We start from the raw sequence: 14,022 nt of genomic DNA, 5'->3' as shown, positions 1-14,022 counted from the left end.
TTCAACACTCTGTGAACACGAACCAGATTTTAAAACCTGATTTCATTCGTAGGTCGTTTTTCCCTTCAGCATTTGAATGCAACTCGTCACGTGACAAAAGCTGTCAGCTCAGGGGAGGAACAAAAACATGGCGGTGTGCATAGCAGTGATCGCTAAAGAGGTACCAATTCTTGTTTAATTTCTTTGCCCGTAGCACTTTTTTATTTTTTACAGGGTTTTTGTAGCGCCATTAATCGCCTGTATATGATTGTCAGCTTTCTGTCTTTCACCAAAATTAAGTAATGCTACAAAGCTACTGCTAGCATCGATAATGGCATCCTGTTGTTACTACTTCCCAGTCTCATTTTTTGATACTTGAGCGACTTCTTTCTAAATACTGCTTTTAGCAGTTTCATATTTGTCTTTTGATGTTTCCCCCCCAGAACTACCCGCTGTATATTCGCAGTGTACCCTCTCAAAATGAGCTGAAATTCCACTACACTGTCCACACCTCTCTGGATGTGGTGGAAGAGAAGGTCTCAGCTGTGGGCAAATCCTTAGCAGACCAGAGAGAGCTCTACCTGGGACTGCTCTATCCAACTGAAGACTACAAAGTGTATCCTCTTTTTTTAAGACCTCAAATACGAGTAAAACACTACGCCAAATAAAACACTACATGATCGGTTAGGTTTTGTGTAGAAATAACAAATGTGTATCCTTAACTGGAGGAAATAGATATGGGTATGTTACCAACTCCAAGGTGAAATTTGTGATTGTTGTGGACTCTTCCAATACGTCATTGCGGGACAATGAAATACGAACTGTAAGTAAATTTAGTTGTTAAATAGTTTTGACTTTTAGTTGGGAAACATGGTAAGTATGCCAAATTAGAGTGTTTGACCTGATTGTGTTAACATTTACAGATAGAACTGGTCTTCTGTAGTTTATTTCCAGTCATATGCACTATTCACCTTTAGCCCGTGTGTGTCAGGTCACTCTATTGAGTATCTTAATTGAATGGTATTTCAGACCTTTATGCAACTTAACACCAGTCATCTTTCCCCGTGCAGTAGTCACATGAAAGGGTTCAGTTTCTTATTTTTATGTCAAATAGGTAACTGATCTGCAGATTGCTTTTGTCTTTTAATACATTTCTTTCAGATGTTTAGAAAACTGCACAACTCATTTACTGATGTAATGTGCAACCCATTCTACAATCCTGGGGACCCCATTCAGTCAAAGTAAGTTAGTGTTATACATTTACAAACATTTCTGGGGGGGGCTTTAAATGCATTTTAACATTTACCTCATTATCCAGGGCCTTCAATGGCATCGTTTCTGGAATGATGGTACAGACAGGCTGACTTCCTTTCCAGTTCACCCTCTGTTGAGCATCCACTGTACATATGACCCTCTTCTGTTTATGTGTTGCCTTTATTCTTGAAAAAAAAATAAAATAAAATTGTTGGATACCAGCGTCTCTCTTTTACGACACTTTGAGTGTTGAATTATTTTTTATTTATTCTTGTAGCAAAGAGCTTATCAGTTACACACAGAGGGGTTATACATTACAAAACAAAACCACAGTTTTTAAAAACAGATGCAACTTGAGGACCGTCACATGCATTCACTGCAACAAACCTATATCGCATCAACCCCCGTCAGATTTTGCCAAATCTTGCCAAGGACTGATGCTGGTCAGTCCATGGCATCACAATACTTATATTATGCTGGAAAGCATTTAGAGTTTAAAAATCCCTTCCAGCCAGCCAACATCTGCTAGTGCTAACGCTGCTGAGGGTAGTGCTGTCCACTCGACGCTGCCCCAAGATCCTCAGACGGTGGCGTGATGAGAAGGAGGCAGGGGTAACGTTTCGTAGTTTGTTCATGGTAGTCCATGTGACCCCACTGTCTCTTTCCCGCTGATGGTCCTCCATAGTAAGGGTGGGGGGACTGGTGCTGCGGTCTTGAAGACTGGTACCGGAATCTGCCTCGGGAACTGTTCTGGTACCTGGGGGGACGGTAGCCACGACCTCTGCCTCTGGTGTGACCTCCTCTGTGTCCACCCCTGTCCGTGGTGCTGATACCGGGCATGTTGGTTCTCTTTGGCAATACCTGAGAGTCAAATAATAAATCTGTTAAAAGTTCAGTTCATCCTCAAAAAATGTTGCCCAACATTATCAACTGAACATAGCTTTTCATACTGCTCAATTACATGAAATGCACTGTAAATGTAATACTTATGTAGCTAGAAAGATAAGTCTTCATTTGATGACTGGATTCAAGTATTGTGGAAATATTCCAAGATTGAAATTGTTCGAGTATATTTAGTCTGTACGGTAAAAAAAAAAACAAGCTCTGATTTCAGTGGCCAGGAGCACAGCCTAATGCTACATTTCAGATGATAAAGGCTTTTCTTTAAACTAACTAACCCAAGACGTAGATGGTACACTGGGACTTGAACATCCAGAGCCACATAAAGACAACTACAAAGTCAGCCTTCTATCACCTGAAGAACATCTCCAGGATTAGAGGACTAATGTCTCAGCCAGATCTAGAGAAACTCATCCATGCGTTTGTCTTTAGTCGCATTGATTATTGCAACAGCGTCTTCACAGGCCTGTCCAACAAATCAATCAAACAGCTGCAGTTGATCCAGAACGCTGCTTCTCGCGTTCTCACTAGAACCAGGAAGATAGAGCACATAACACCAGTTTTAAAGTCCCTCCACTGGCTCCCTGTAGCTCAAAGAATAGATTTTAAAATACTGTTGTTAGTTTACAAATCACTGAACGGTTTAGCACCACAATACATCAAAGATCTGCTGTTGTTGTATCAACCTTCCAGACCTCTCAGGTCTTCTGGTTCTGGTCTGCTCTGCATCCCCAGAACCAGAACCAAGAGAGGAGAAACAGCTTTCAGCATCTATGCACCAAAAATTTGGAACAAACTGCCAGACAACTGTAAAACAGTGGAAACCCTGACTTCTTTTAAATCGCAACTAAAAACACACCTGTTTAGAGTTTCATTTGAAATGTAATATGTAACAATGTATTGTCTATTATATGTTGCATGACTTTGTGTTCTTGTGTTTATGATGTAAAGCACTTTGAAATGCCTTGCTGAAATGTGCTATACAAATAAAATTTGATTGATTGATACACAACGCTTGTGTTCAGGCAAAATGCAAATTCATTCTTGTAAAAACACTCTTTCAAAAAACAGAAGTATAAAGGGAGGCCAAAACTACCAGTTTAACCCAATCTAAAAGAGCAGTATTTAAACAGATTTTCAGCCCAGACAAAAACATTTAATTCTGCTGCATTGAAGTCCAGCCTCCAAAGAGGATGAACTTGACGTCAGGGTTATAGTAGATTTCAAGATTATATTCATCTGTGGTTCAGCAGCCTACAGCTGAATCCGTTCTAAACACTTTTAAACCAAAGGAAACTGCTGTTTCAAAGCTTTCAATAGTTTCATCCAGATCTTTGTGAAAATTGTCAAATAAAACATTTTACCAGTAGTAAAATGAAGCATTTAGGCACCATATAATCAGGGATAAACAAACATTTGACCTTCCATCACAAGTTGACACAACTCAAAGCTATCTTTAGGTTTCTGCAAGCCAGCAACAATCCCACTGAAGTCTGAGGGAAACGGGTGGAAAGCCAGTGAGCATCTTTCTAAAAGCTGACATCAGAGTTTATAGATTTACCTTAAGAACCCGTCCTCTGAACACAGTCTCATGCAAACCAATGGCACTCTGCACAGAATCTCGATCAGAGAATTCGATGTAAGCAAAGCTGTAAAAGACGAGAAGGAGAAGCAGACGGTTACGCACGGCCTGAATTTATTATCATTAACACAATAATAAAGGCTAAAGAAAATGTGAAAGATATAAAAACTACGTTGTTTCACCCTTTGGGATGACCCGAGAACCTGTCACACAGGATGGTAACTCTGTTTACAGGACCACAGCCATTGAAATGGATCTCCAGCTCATCTGCAGTAGCTCCATAGTCTACCTGAAATTTAATCAATGGGTCAAATTAGAATAAAAAAATAAATTATACATGTTCAAAATGATGCTCAATCCTTACATTTCCAACATAGATTGACCGGTTGTCTGCATCTATCCTCTCTTCAGGAGTCATACTGTAGAACGGACCTGGGTTAAAAAAACATGTCTTAATCACCTCTCAGTTTTAGCAAGTAGCCTCTTTGAAATGTTGCCAAAACAGCAGAGACAAAAATGTCTTCTCTGATAGCATCTCAGTTCTATTGGAAAAGCAAAACAAAGGGAGACACGAGGAGATGCACAGAGGCAGAAAATAGCCACAGGCAACAAGACGGACACTTCTGGCTCTCTGGAGCTCACTGCTTCGTCTCATTGGGCAGTGATGAGGCACATGTGAACACCGTTGTGACCACAGTGAGGTGTCGCAGGTGTTAGCCAGATGGGGGAGGGAAAAAAGTGGTTACTTTAGTCACCCAGAGGCTGCAATGCAATACACACCTGGTCTAAAAGGAAAAAGTTACTTTACAGAGCCCCCCTCCCACACCCTCAAGAACATAAAATGAATTTATTATTTACACCAATAATAGCACGACAAACCGCCTTACAGATCACATGCAAAAGTCGTCTTTCTTACCAGGCCGGGGACTGCTGGTCAGGAGCTGCATCTCCTCTGCATCACATCTCTCCTCTTCCTCCTTCAGTTTTTCAGTCTCTTCTTCCATTTCCAACTCCTGAACCCTGGCCTTGATGGCCAGGAGCTCCTGAAACGAGGAATAGCAAGCATTTCAACACACAATGGCGTTAGCTGACAATATACAAGTAAGTTAAATGAGTGCATAAAAGTAAAGCCAGTAAATTTAGAAATTTGAGATTTCTTCATTCTTAAAATCAAAAGTTGTCGGTCCTTCTCTAACAGAGTAGTCAAGCCTATCAGGTTGTGGCCTGAACCAGGGGAAAAACCCACCTCAAATTAGAAACAATTTGAAAAACTCTTCTATTTAAGCCATTTTCTTAGGTTTACACCTCATCCTATGATGCATGTTCTCATTACTTTTTTCTTTTATGATTTCTGTATTAACCTGTGACCCGCAATGTTATTTTCCTTTGCGATTGTCTCTTTTTTTTAAGTGCTTTCCCAACAAATAGCTCATTGAGAAAAATATGTACAGATGTTTCCAAACACAGCTTGACACAGTCTTGAGATTTTGATGACATGATTAGTAATTTAATAATATGGGTCAGCGCATGCCCTGAGGAAACCCCATAAGCTTTAAGAATCTTTAAATTTAGTACCAGAGCATTTAAAGACCAGCTGCAAGGTTTGCATCTACATAGTAACTTTATTATTCACCTCAATCCACATCTTTTCAATTGCAAAATAGCTATGCACTTACTGGAGCATTACTGAATGGAAGGGCTCTGTGCGTCCTTTATTTCTTCCCCCCTTTGCATTCCTAGGAGCCTCGCTTTAATAAACACGCACAACGAACGCTATTTGTGTTGGCATCTTGTCATTTGGGCGAAAGAAAGGCGAACCGTGACGTTAATGAATGAATGGACATTGCAATGAGCAGCAGATAGCTTGTGTTACGGACAGCTAATGCACCTGCTTGGCCTCTGTTAGCCTCGTATCCAGCAGCATGAGGCTAGCATGTAGCTCTCTCCTCAGCTTTGGATAACAGCGACTCTCCCCGCAACGCCTGCGCGTCCGTGTCGGAGCGTGGCAATCATGGCGTGACGGCCCCCCTTTTATGCTTCTCCACGTAAAGACAAGATAACTCACCGGGTCCTCGTTGAAATGCTCGCCCATAGGCTCGCCCTCAAGGTAGCGGTACTCCAGATGATTTTCCGCCATGCTCACTGCTCAGACATATTAGTTCCTGCAAAAACCAGCTTCAGCTTACCGAAATGGTAACCTACGGGAAAAGAAAAATCTCTTTCACCGGAAGGAAATTCGGTTGGGAGGCTAATAAGCATCACCTGTGTTTGAGGCTTGTCATGACGCGCTGGACGGACACAGTGGAGGCCACGTGACAGGGATGCAGGAGGAGGAGAATGAGGGAGGAAACAAGGGAGGGAGGAAACAAGGGAGGGAGGGAGGCGAGCTCCCAGGGCCGTATCCATACGGTCTGAGGCTGGGCTGGGCCTGGCGCGGTGGAGAACACAATATTTTCCTCACTACAGAGGAAAACTATGTCTTAGTTTTAAAGTTTGTTTTACTTATTGAGGTTATTTGAACTGGAAAACCTTTTTTTCCACCGGAACAGACAATTCAACTTTAACTTGATACCATTCCAAACAAGCAACAACTTAACATAAACAGGAAAAATAAAATAGGCTGCAAAATCTATCAAAAGAAAAACACTGTCATATGCAAAAGCACATATATCATACTTTATGCCTCTCTGTGAATTAAAATATGAATGCTGCAGGTACAAAGAATCTTCTCAGAAAGCTGTCATTTCTCTCAGCATCAGCTGGATTCACATTCCAATAAAACTAATTTATCTGTGAACTATTTATTATACTATTTATGGTCCCATTTGGGAAAACTTGTGCATTTATTTTAAACAAACACATTTACACAAAGGAAACATTATTATAAAATAGTGCAGTTATTGAAGGCTGAGGTTATAAATGCATTCATCATCTCTGTTTTGCATTAAAATGTTTTCATTGGTTTAATTGCATTGGTTCACACTGGGAAAATGACTAATTAACGATTTAACCCCAGGTGATCCATTTTATTCTACTGACTCAGATGAATTAACCACTAAGGTGGGCCATAATGACATACATTCATTTTGTTCTTTCACCTCTGGTCAGGAAACTCTTGCAGCTTGTTCTTGACACATCGTCTGGGCAGATCTTCGTCTGGTGTTTTGTCTAACAATATCAAACATACATTTTCCAGTATGAGGGAGCTGTGAGGACTCTCCAAGTATCCTGATCTTGAGTTCTTGTGAAGTATGAAATGTCTTGGACAAAAAAAAGTGTGTGCATTCTTGTTAACTTAAGTAACAAAAATAAATGCTACATTTCAGATGATGTAGGCTTTTCTTAATTCTCATAGAATATATTTTAATGTGTAGTTCATAAATATTTTAGAAAAAACACTTAAGGTTTCTTTTCTATATTGTGGGATGTACATAGGGGAATTGGTCACCCTTTTAGTTTACCTCCCTTCTTTTTGCAGAAAATGTTTAAATATCTTCATAAAATATCTTTCAACTTTGAGCGTAAACATTTTACTTTTAGATTTTGGTTTATGCTTAATTTGCGTACTGTTTCAATGTTTGAAAGACACTCAAGACTTTCTCATGTTAATAAGCTAAACTGAAACTGTGATGTGTTAAGATCTATTGATCCATTTCTTCCTCCAGAAATGTTAGATTAACTGATCTATAATAACCCTGTCTCACTGATGACTGAGCTAAATAACAAAGAGAGAGATTTTCTTCATGTAAAGAGGCTACTTTAGGAATACATCTTCATTTAAAATGAAGAAAAGGAAGGAGAGCGATGGATACGTCATTTCATGTTTTAATTACACAGTTACATTGTTCAACACAGACAATAACCTGAATTAGAATGTTTTACAGCTTCACACATCCAACAGAGCGAACAGTTAAAAAGCGGTATTAGCAACAGGGAGAGAAGCATGCAAGAAATAAATACAAATCAGAATTTAATTCCTCTGGCACAGTTTACTTCATCTAAAAATGGCAACAGGACTGTTGGAGGAGAGAAATGAAACACAGTAGGAAAGATCTTGAAAGCGCCAACCTTCCCTACAGAAACATGTCTTTTTTTTCTGTGTTAATGTATTGCACAGTACAGTATAGAAGGCGTCCCTACACATACAAAAGCATAAACTTCTTTTCAGTTTATGTGAAGTTTAAAAACAATTTCATTCTGAGGCATGGCTTATTGGGAAAACGAGTGCTGCGTCCACTGTTTTGCCACTTCAGCGTTTTAGTCTTCGGAGCCTGTTTCACAGGAAGGACGTGTCACCTTCGCACCGGCTGAGCTCTGAAACTTTGCGAGCAGATCTACAGGTTGGGACAAACACCAACCCTGCACTTCGTTGTCCTCTCTGAACATGTGTTTTGCCCATATGTGCAACATGGCTAAACAGATAAAATGTAGCTGATGTAAAAAATGAGCAGACCCTTGAATAGTAGGGTGGTGATGCGTCTTGACAGAGAAAGTAACAGATATTTGCAATCTCCAGAATGATGGCTTACAGAAGGGTCACGGAGGGAGAATCTCAGTTTTTTGTTTTTTTCTTATAAGAAAAACTCAACATAAAGAAGAAAAGATGCAGCTTTTGGTTGTATTTTGGTAATTTGTACACTGTATATTGGGTTTGGCTTTGTTTATCTGAGGGCTTACTTGCAGGCAAGGAGGTTCACACAAAGCACTTCACGAATTGAATGGAACTGTCACCCATTCTGTTATGATGTGGATGTTTATATAGACAAACCTGCACAAAAACTGCTGCTTTATTTATTGTTTTTAAATCAATACATCACTGTTGATTTTCTTGAATGTTTCATTAAAGCTCTGAAGGTTTCAAGTAGTTTGCAGAGACATAAAGATTTTCTTTTGTTGTTGTTGCTGTTTGGTTTTGTTCTTTCTTTCTTTCTTTTTTTTTTTTTTACTAAAAGACACGCACACCACCATCCGTAGACAGACACACACTTACAACATATTCATTTTAACTCTGCAAGGCTTTGTAGCTATAAGAACACACAGTTAGCAGGCTTTTTCTACAGGAGACGCTGCTGTTGTTTACAGAGAAGCACTGCTCAATATGTAGTCAACAAGCACTTTGATTGCTTGAGTAAGAATTCACATCTGAAACTCAGACGTTTTGTTTGTCGATTCGGCTCTCGTGGACTCTCCTGGTGTGTGTTTTTCAGATATACTTTGGTTGACTGGTTGCCATCTGTCATTACTTGCCATGTTACAGTCTACAATGGCAATCTAGTACTTTGGTCTGTGCTTTTATTGGTTTCAGACAGCAAATGACATGTCATCACTGATTCTGGGGATGGTTTGGTAAAATGCAGGAATAACTGGATGTGTGTCTATCAATAAAACTGAACAAAAGCTGTCTTTTTCTCCCCTAAAAGTGAAAATGCAGCTCAGTGAATATGGATTTTTATTTTTTTCCACATCATGAGTAATGACAGCTCCTTTCAGCATGGATTCATTTGATCACCTGCAAACGTGAATGTGTGCCCATGTCTGCTCTCAAGCCATCTGTGTGTTTTAAAGACCAGGTCAGCCTCTCCTGGTGGTGCGCTGTATGCTCACAGGAGGTAGCTTGTGTCAACAGGGGGTAATGGGGGACATGTGGTGGGTCTGACTGACAATTAGACATCAGGGGAGAAGAACGATGTCACAGAAAAACGACTGAGCTCAACACTATAACACAGTAATTATAAAACACATACATGATTGCTACACATAGATGCAGGAGTACCTTACAGCTTATCTGAATTTGAACATTTCCCAAATAGTAAAAAAAAAAAAAAAAATCATATATTTCTGTTTTTTAAAAAAATGTATTTTTGTTTCTCCAAGTTTGGTCCAAGTGTAAATGAAGCCATCCATGTAGGGTTTACAATGATCGATATAAAAGGCAATAAGTCTGTTGGAGAGGCTAAAAGAAGATGCTAACATGTGGAATGAGGCGAAGCCGCTCTCTCAATCTGGAAACAAAGGTCTGTTCCATGTATGCAGCTTATTTCTTGAATCACATGTTTAATAAAACAACAAAGAGGTCAAATCGAAAGCAGAAGATTAAAATGACTTTTGATGTGAGCTTAACACTGGCGTATCACTTTCCCCTACAATAACGGCCTGTTTTGCAAAGCGTGTTGCGGTCAGATTGATCAGAATCATCAGGATCATCATGGTCACAAAAGAAGATCTGACTGAAGTAAGCTGATATATAATGGATTCATCACTTGTAAGCCCCTCCTGTTACGATTGACTATATAGGGATGTCTCAGACCAAAACAGATAATGTTAAGTTGCCTGGTGCAGGCTGGAGTTACTTTACGTCTGTCGCCAGCAGTTTCATGACACTTTGATTCAGCTTGTACGAGTGAAAAACAAATGTACTGTGAGAAAAAGTCATGTTCTGAACTTTAAAGGTTTTTGTTATTTGGCAAACACATTTTTGGACCTTTTTAAATACTATGTACATTCACATTAAGTTACTGATGTTGCTTTAAATATATCTATATGTATCTATATTATATGACACCCTATGGGCAGTTGCTGAGGTTCCATTCAGTAGCTGAATTCTCTTCATATTGCACCTCTGTCCTCTCACTGTCTTACAATGCGAGCAATACAAAATATTCTACAAGAGGGGTTTCATCTCATCAATATAGATACAACAGTTCAAACAATAAGTACAATGTGGGGCTTCCTTTCATAGACAAACATCCTTTCCTCTGTTGTGACTGCTCAACCCAAACTTTGAAGAAAACGAAAGGCAAATAACCCAAAACAAAGTCCTTTTTTTTTTTGGATATACACAAGGGCAGCACATGTGGCATCAGCAATCAGGAGACATTTATGAAAAAAGTGAAAAGAGGAAAAATATCTACAAGCAGGTTCAACCCTCCCCCCGCGAGTGCTTTGCAGCTCTGTCCAAAGCAAACCCGAGATTTTGGGGATGAAACGTGAGTCCACTAGTTTGGGGACGAGCAAAGAAGGGATGAGGGGAGGTAGAAAGAGAGGAGAACAAAGTTTATGCCGCCCTGTCGGCTCTTCTGAACTGCGAGTCATGCTTTGGAAAAGGAAGGAGTGAATGTAAAGGTGACAGCAATTCCTCAAAATGTTTCCTCCTTCTGAGCTTTTTTTTTTTTTTTAAAAACAATCAACTTTTAAGCCATCTCCTTGTACGTCTCCATAGTATGCAATGCCTTCTTGAACAATGTCTCCAAGCTTGTGTTGAGGTTTTGGGGAGCTCCATTGCCTTGTTTCTACCTCTGTCTCTTTTGAGGCCATGTAGCATTTATTATTTCCTATTTGTCTCTCTTTAAGTCCTCGCTACCATTCACAAAAGAACCACACTGTGGCAGGGTTTCCATCAATTTCATCAAGTGTTTCTTGTAGGCAAGTTCACAGCATTGTCCATATTCACTAGTCTGGGCCATCGCTGAGGAGTCGCTGGAGTTTGATCCGGATTGCGGGAGGCAGCTGCAGATCAAAGCAGGTCACAGTTTTGTGTTTTTTTTGTTTGTTTGTGTAAATCTCAGAGTTGAGATGCTGCTCTGCAGCTCCTCCGCGCCTGGTCCTCTCAGGGCTCGCTTTTCTGCTCAGGAGGTGATGTTCTTTGTGTTTGGTTATAAGATGAGTGCTTCTCTCTATAACTTATGCTTCTTTTTTCACTTTGGCAGTGTAGTAAAAAGGTTTGGATCATGTTATTTGTTTCATCTTTGAATTTATTTGGGTTCATAATGGTGCAGAGAGGTGAGTCCGGTGTAGATTTTCTTGGCTCGCTAGCAAGGTAGTTAGCAGTTTAAAATTAACTTATTTCTCATATCATCAGCATCATCATCAGCGCTATTCTTTACTCAGAGTATTTGGACTTATCTTTGTTTTCCGTTAAAGCCAGAAAGAAACCTTTAATAAATACTAAGTTGTGTTTCTGAGGAAAAAATCGCATCACAGTTTGTATCCCTTCCCACCTAGGTTTTGGAGAAAGGTTATGACTTTTGTCTCTTTATTACGAAACTGCGGAGTTGTCACATCAGCAGACTGTTAGTGCACATTTCAGGGCTGGATGTTGTATCTCCACTGGTGCTAAATTAAAGGGGAAATCCTATCAAGCACTACTTATTTGTCATAAATGCTGCCTGATCACAGCCCCTAACTTCACCACGCCTTCACAAATGAGGGTAAATTTTCAATCCGAAGCCTATGTTCTCAGCAAACAAATCTGATATGTTGAAGCAGACACTGCAAGATGCACGTTTTGGTTGGAATCTTTCTGCCTGTGAGCCGGTCACCGAAAAGATAGAAAACATTATACATGGTGAGAAAAGCTGTTGGTTGTTAAAGGATTTATCACAGAGCTTGCAGTTAGAACGTTATGAATGGGAGGAAAGGGAGTTGTGTGCAATGCAGATTCCTCAGTTTGGTTTTTTTGTGTGGAGTGTGGGCACTGTCATTTCAGTACGCATGGACGAACAGAGGGCTCAGACGTCAGCGTGACGTGGCATCCAGTAGGGCAGGAGTCGCTGGGGTTGTGGAGCGAGAGGCACTGCTGGAACTGCTCTCTTTGGGGCTGGCGGAGACGCTCCCGCTGCCGGCACCTCCTGCAATACTGCTCTGGCCCGCTAGGGAGAGGGGTCCTGGAGGGGTGCTCTCTGAGTGGGTCGGTGGCGCGCTAGAGGACACCGAGGAGGTGGAGGAAGGGGTGCCCAGGGGAACGCTGCTGCCCCCCGGCAGCCCCTGCAGGCCCTGACCACAGACGTGGTGGTGTTTCTCCCAGTCTTTGTGTTGGCAGAAGGAGCCGCAGTAGCGAGCTGTGTTGCAGCCACTGCATGTCTCGCTGGCTTTCCTGCCGCAGTTCCAGCAGCTCTAGGGAGACAGAAATGAGAGACTGAATCAGGGGCCTGCAACATGCAACTCCAGAACCGTAGCTTTTTACCCCTCATGCACCAGCTTGTAAGTTAGATTGAAATGAAGTAGGAAATCTGCAAATATGTATAGTTCACTTGCTTTAGGAAAGGCTAGTTTTCTCATCTTGTCCTTATTATACTTTGCTGTATTTCAGATCCACAGCTGTTTTTGTAATGGGTAAGTTTGGTCCAAGGCCAGCTGATCTGCTACCAGCAGGTGGTGATCAACTGCTCCCTGAAGACATAAACCAGGCAATTTGCCCCAGCCCATCTGAGTCTGTCTACTTGTATTCATGCAGGAAAAGCAACATTTAGTATATATTTGCCCAATATAACCACAAGGTCTTAACTTTTTACATTTTTAAACCATAAAACCTCAGATAAGAGGTTCTAATAGATGACAACGTGGAGATGCTGGCTTATTTCCAGTGTTCCTGTTCAACAGTTAGTGACTGATTTTATTTTTAATTGAAAGCTGACTATTTTCAGCACCACTTATTAAAGACAGAAGGAGGATTTAATGACTCACCTCGCTGGAGTCTTCTTGCTGGTTGATGACCGTTAGCGCGTCTTCGGAAGCTTGTCTCTTTGCCTCGGCCAGTGCCCTCTCCATTTTGGATCGTTCAGCAGAGATCATCTCGTGAGCCTTCCTCTCTGCATCTGACACCGCCTTCTGCAGCTCTGACATGGCTTGCCGCTTCACTTCATTCACCGCCTCCTCTGAGGAACACAGAGAAAGAGACAAGGGGCCATTAACGACTGCATCTCACTGCGCCTGCTGTGACACCCTTTCTCTGAAGAAGAACTTCCTTCTTCTTCACTAAATACAATCCAAGACATAAAAGTTTTGGCCAAAAAGGTGAAAAGGCAAGATTTCAAAATGGACTGAAAATTGACATTTTATTTATTTAAAAAAAGCCAATTTGATTTAATTTTCTGATTTGATAACTTCATTTTAAGACAAGAATAAGCACATGAACTCACAGAAAAATATTTGTTTCCTTAATTTATGTTTTTATAATGCTGAAAAGCCTAGAAGTTGCATCGACTCCCATTTAAACATCAATTTCCGTAAAAGGGGTGTGGCCATTGTGCAAGAGTTTTGTTTTGTTTTTTTGTATTATTCATCTTTCCATTGATGCTGAGGAAATTTCTTCCACCTGCTTAAGAAAAGCTTGATGCACAGAATGACGCTGCCACCACAATGTGTAACTGTGGAGATGGTTTGTTCAGGATCATGTGCGTTATTAGTCTTCCACCATACATTTTTTATTTTAGGCCAGAAATTAACATTTGGTCTCATATAAGCAGAGGACCAAGATTGTGCTGCACCCCCATGTTACGTGAAATTGCAAACTGCAACCGGGGCATGAT

At 40.7% G+C, this 14,022-nt stretch overlaps 3 protein-coding genes across 8 annotated transcripts in view; 1 reads left to right on the top strand and 2 right to left on the bottom strand.

Annotated features, from left to right (window-relative positions):
• Positions 1-52: 52 nt before the first annotated feature.
• On the top strand, positions 53-1,473 carry trappc2l (trafficking protein particle complex subunit 2L). Its single transcript, XM_055045225.1, has 5 exons — positions 53-160; positions 423-595; positions 715-802; positions 1,141-1,220; positions 1,298-1,473. Exons 1-5 carry the CDS (start codon positions 128-130, stop codon positions 1,341-1,343), a joined length of 420 nt encoding a protein of 139 aa, XP_054901200.1. The 5' UTR covers positions 53-127; the 3' UTR covers positions 1,344-1,473.
• pabpn1l (PABPN1 like, cytoplasmic) lies at positions 1,460-6,062 on the bottom strand. Of its 2 annotated transcripts, XM_055045220.1 has the most exons (7): positions 5,978-6,062; positions 5,781-5,877; positions 4,632-4,758; positions 4,080-4,147; positions 3,898-4,004; positions 3,695-3,782; positions 1,460-2,094 (listed from the first exon to the last, which is right to left on the bottom strand). In XM_055045220.1, the coding sequence occupies exons 2-7, from the start codon at positions 5,850-5,852 to the stop codon at positions 1,765-1,767; spliced, it is 792 nt and encodes a 263-aa protein (XP_054901195.1). In that variant the 5' UTR covers positions 5,853-5,877; positions 5,978-6,062; the 3' UTR covers positions 1,460-1,764. The 2 variants fall into 2 exon arrangements, with proteins under 2 accessions (XP_054901195.1, XP_054901192.1); XM_055045217.1 differs by having other exon boundaries at positions 5,781-6,046.
• Positions 6,063-7,524: 1,462 nt separating this feature from the next.
• The window catches only part of cbfa2t3 (CBFA2/RUNX1 partner transcriptional co-repressor 3), a 41,069-nt gene continuing 34,571 nt past the window's right edge, over positions 7,525-14,022 (bottom strand). For all 5 annotated transcript variants that reach the window (XM_055045203.1, XM_055045204.1, XM_055045205.1 and 2 more), the window contains 2 exons: positions 13,178-13,368; positions 7,525-12,607 (listed from right to left, as the gene is read on the bottom strand). In XM_055045203.1, coding sequence (XP_054901178.1) covers positions 12,230-12,607; positions 13,178-13,368 — 569 coding nt within the window. In that variant the 3' untranslated portion in view covers positions 7,525-12,229. The remainder of the gene's footprint in view (positions 12,608-13,177; positions 13,369-14,022) is intronic.

Source organism: Poeciliopsis prolifica, unplaced genomic scaffold (genome assembly GCF_027474105.1).
Source record: "Poeciliopsis prolifica strain line A6 unplaced genomic scaffold, Auburn_PproV2 SCAFFOLD021, whole genome shotgun sequence".
In the NCBI taxonomy this organism is placed as follows: Eukaryota; Metazoa; Chordata; class Actinopteri; order Cyprinodontiformes; family Poeciliidae; genus Poeciliopsis; species Poeciliopsis prolifica.
Note: the sequence above shows the minus strand (reverse complement) of the source record. Positions and strands in the feature narration are given on the sequence as shown.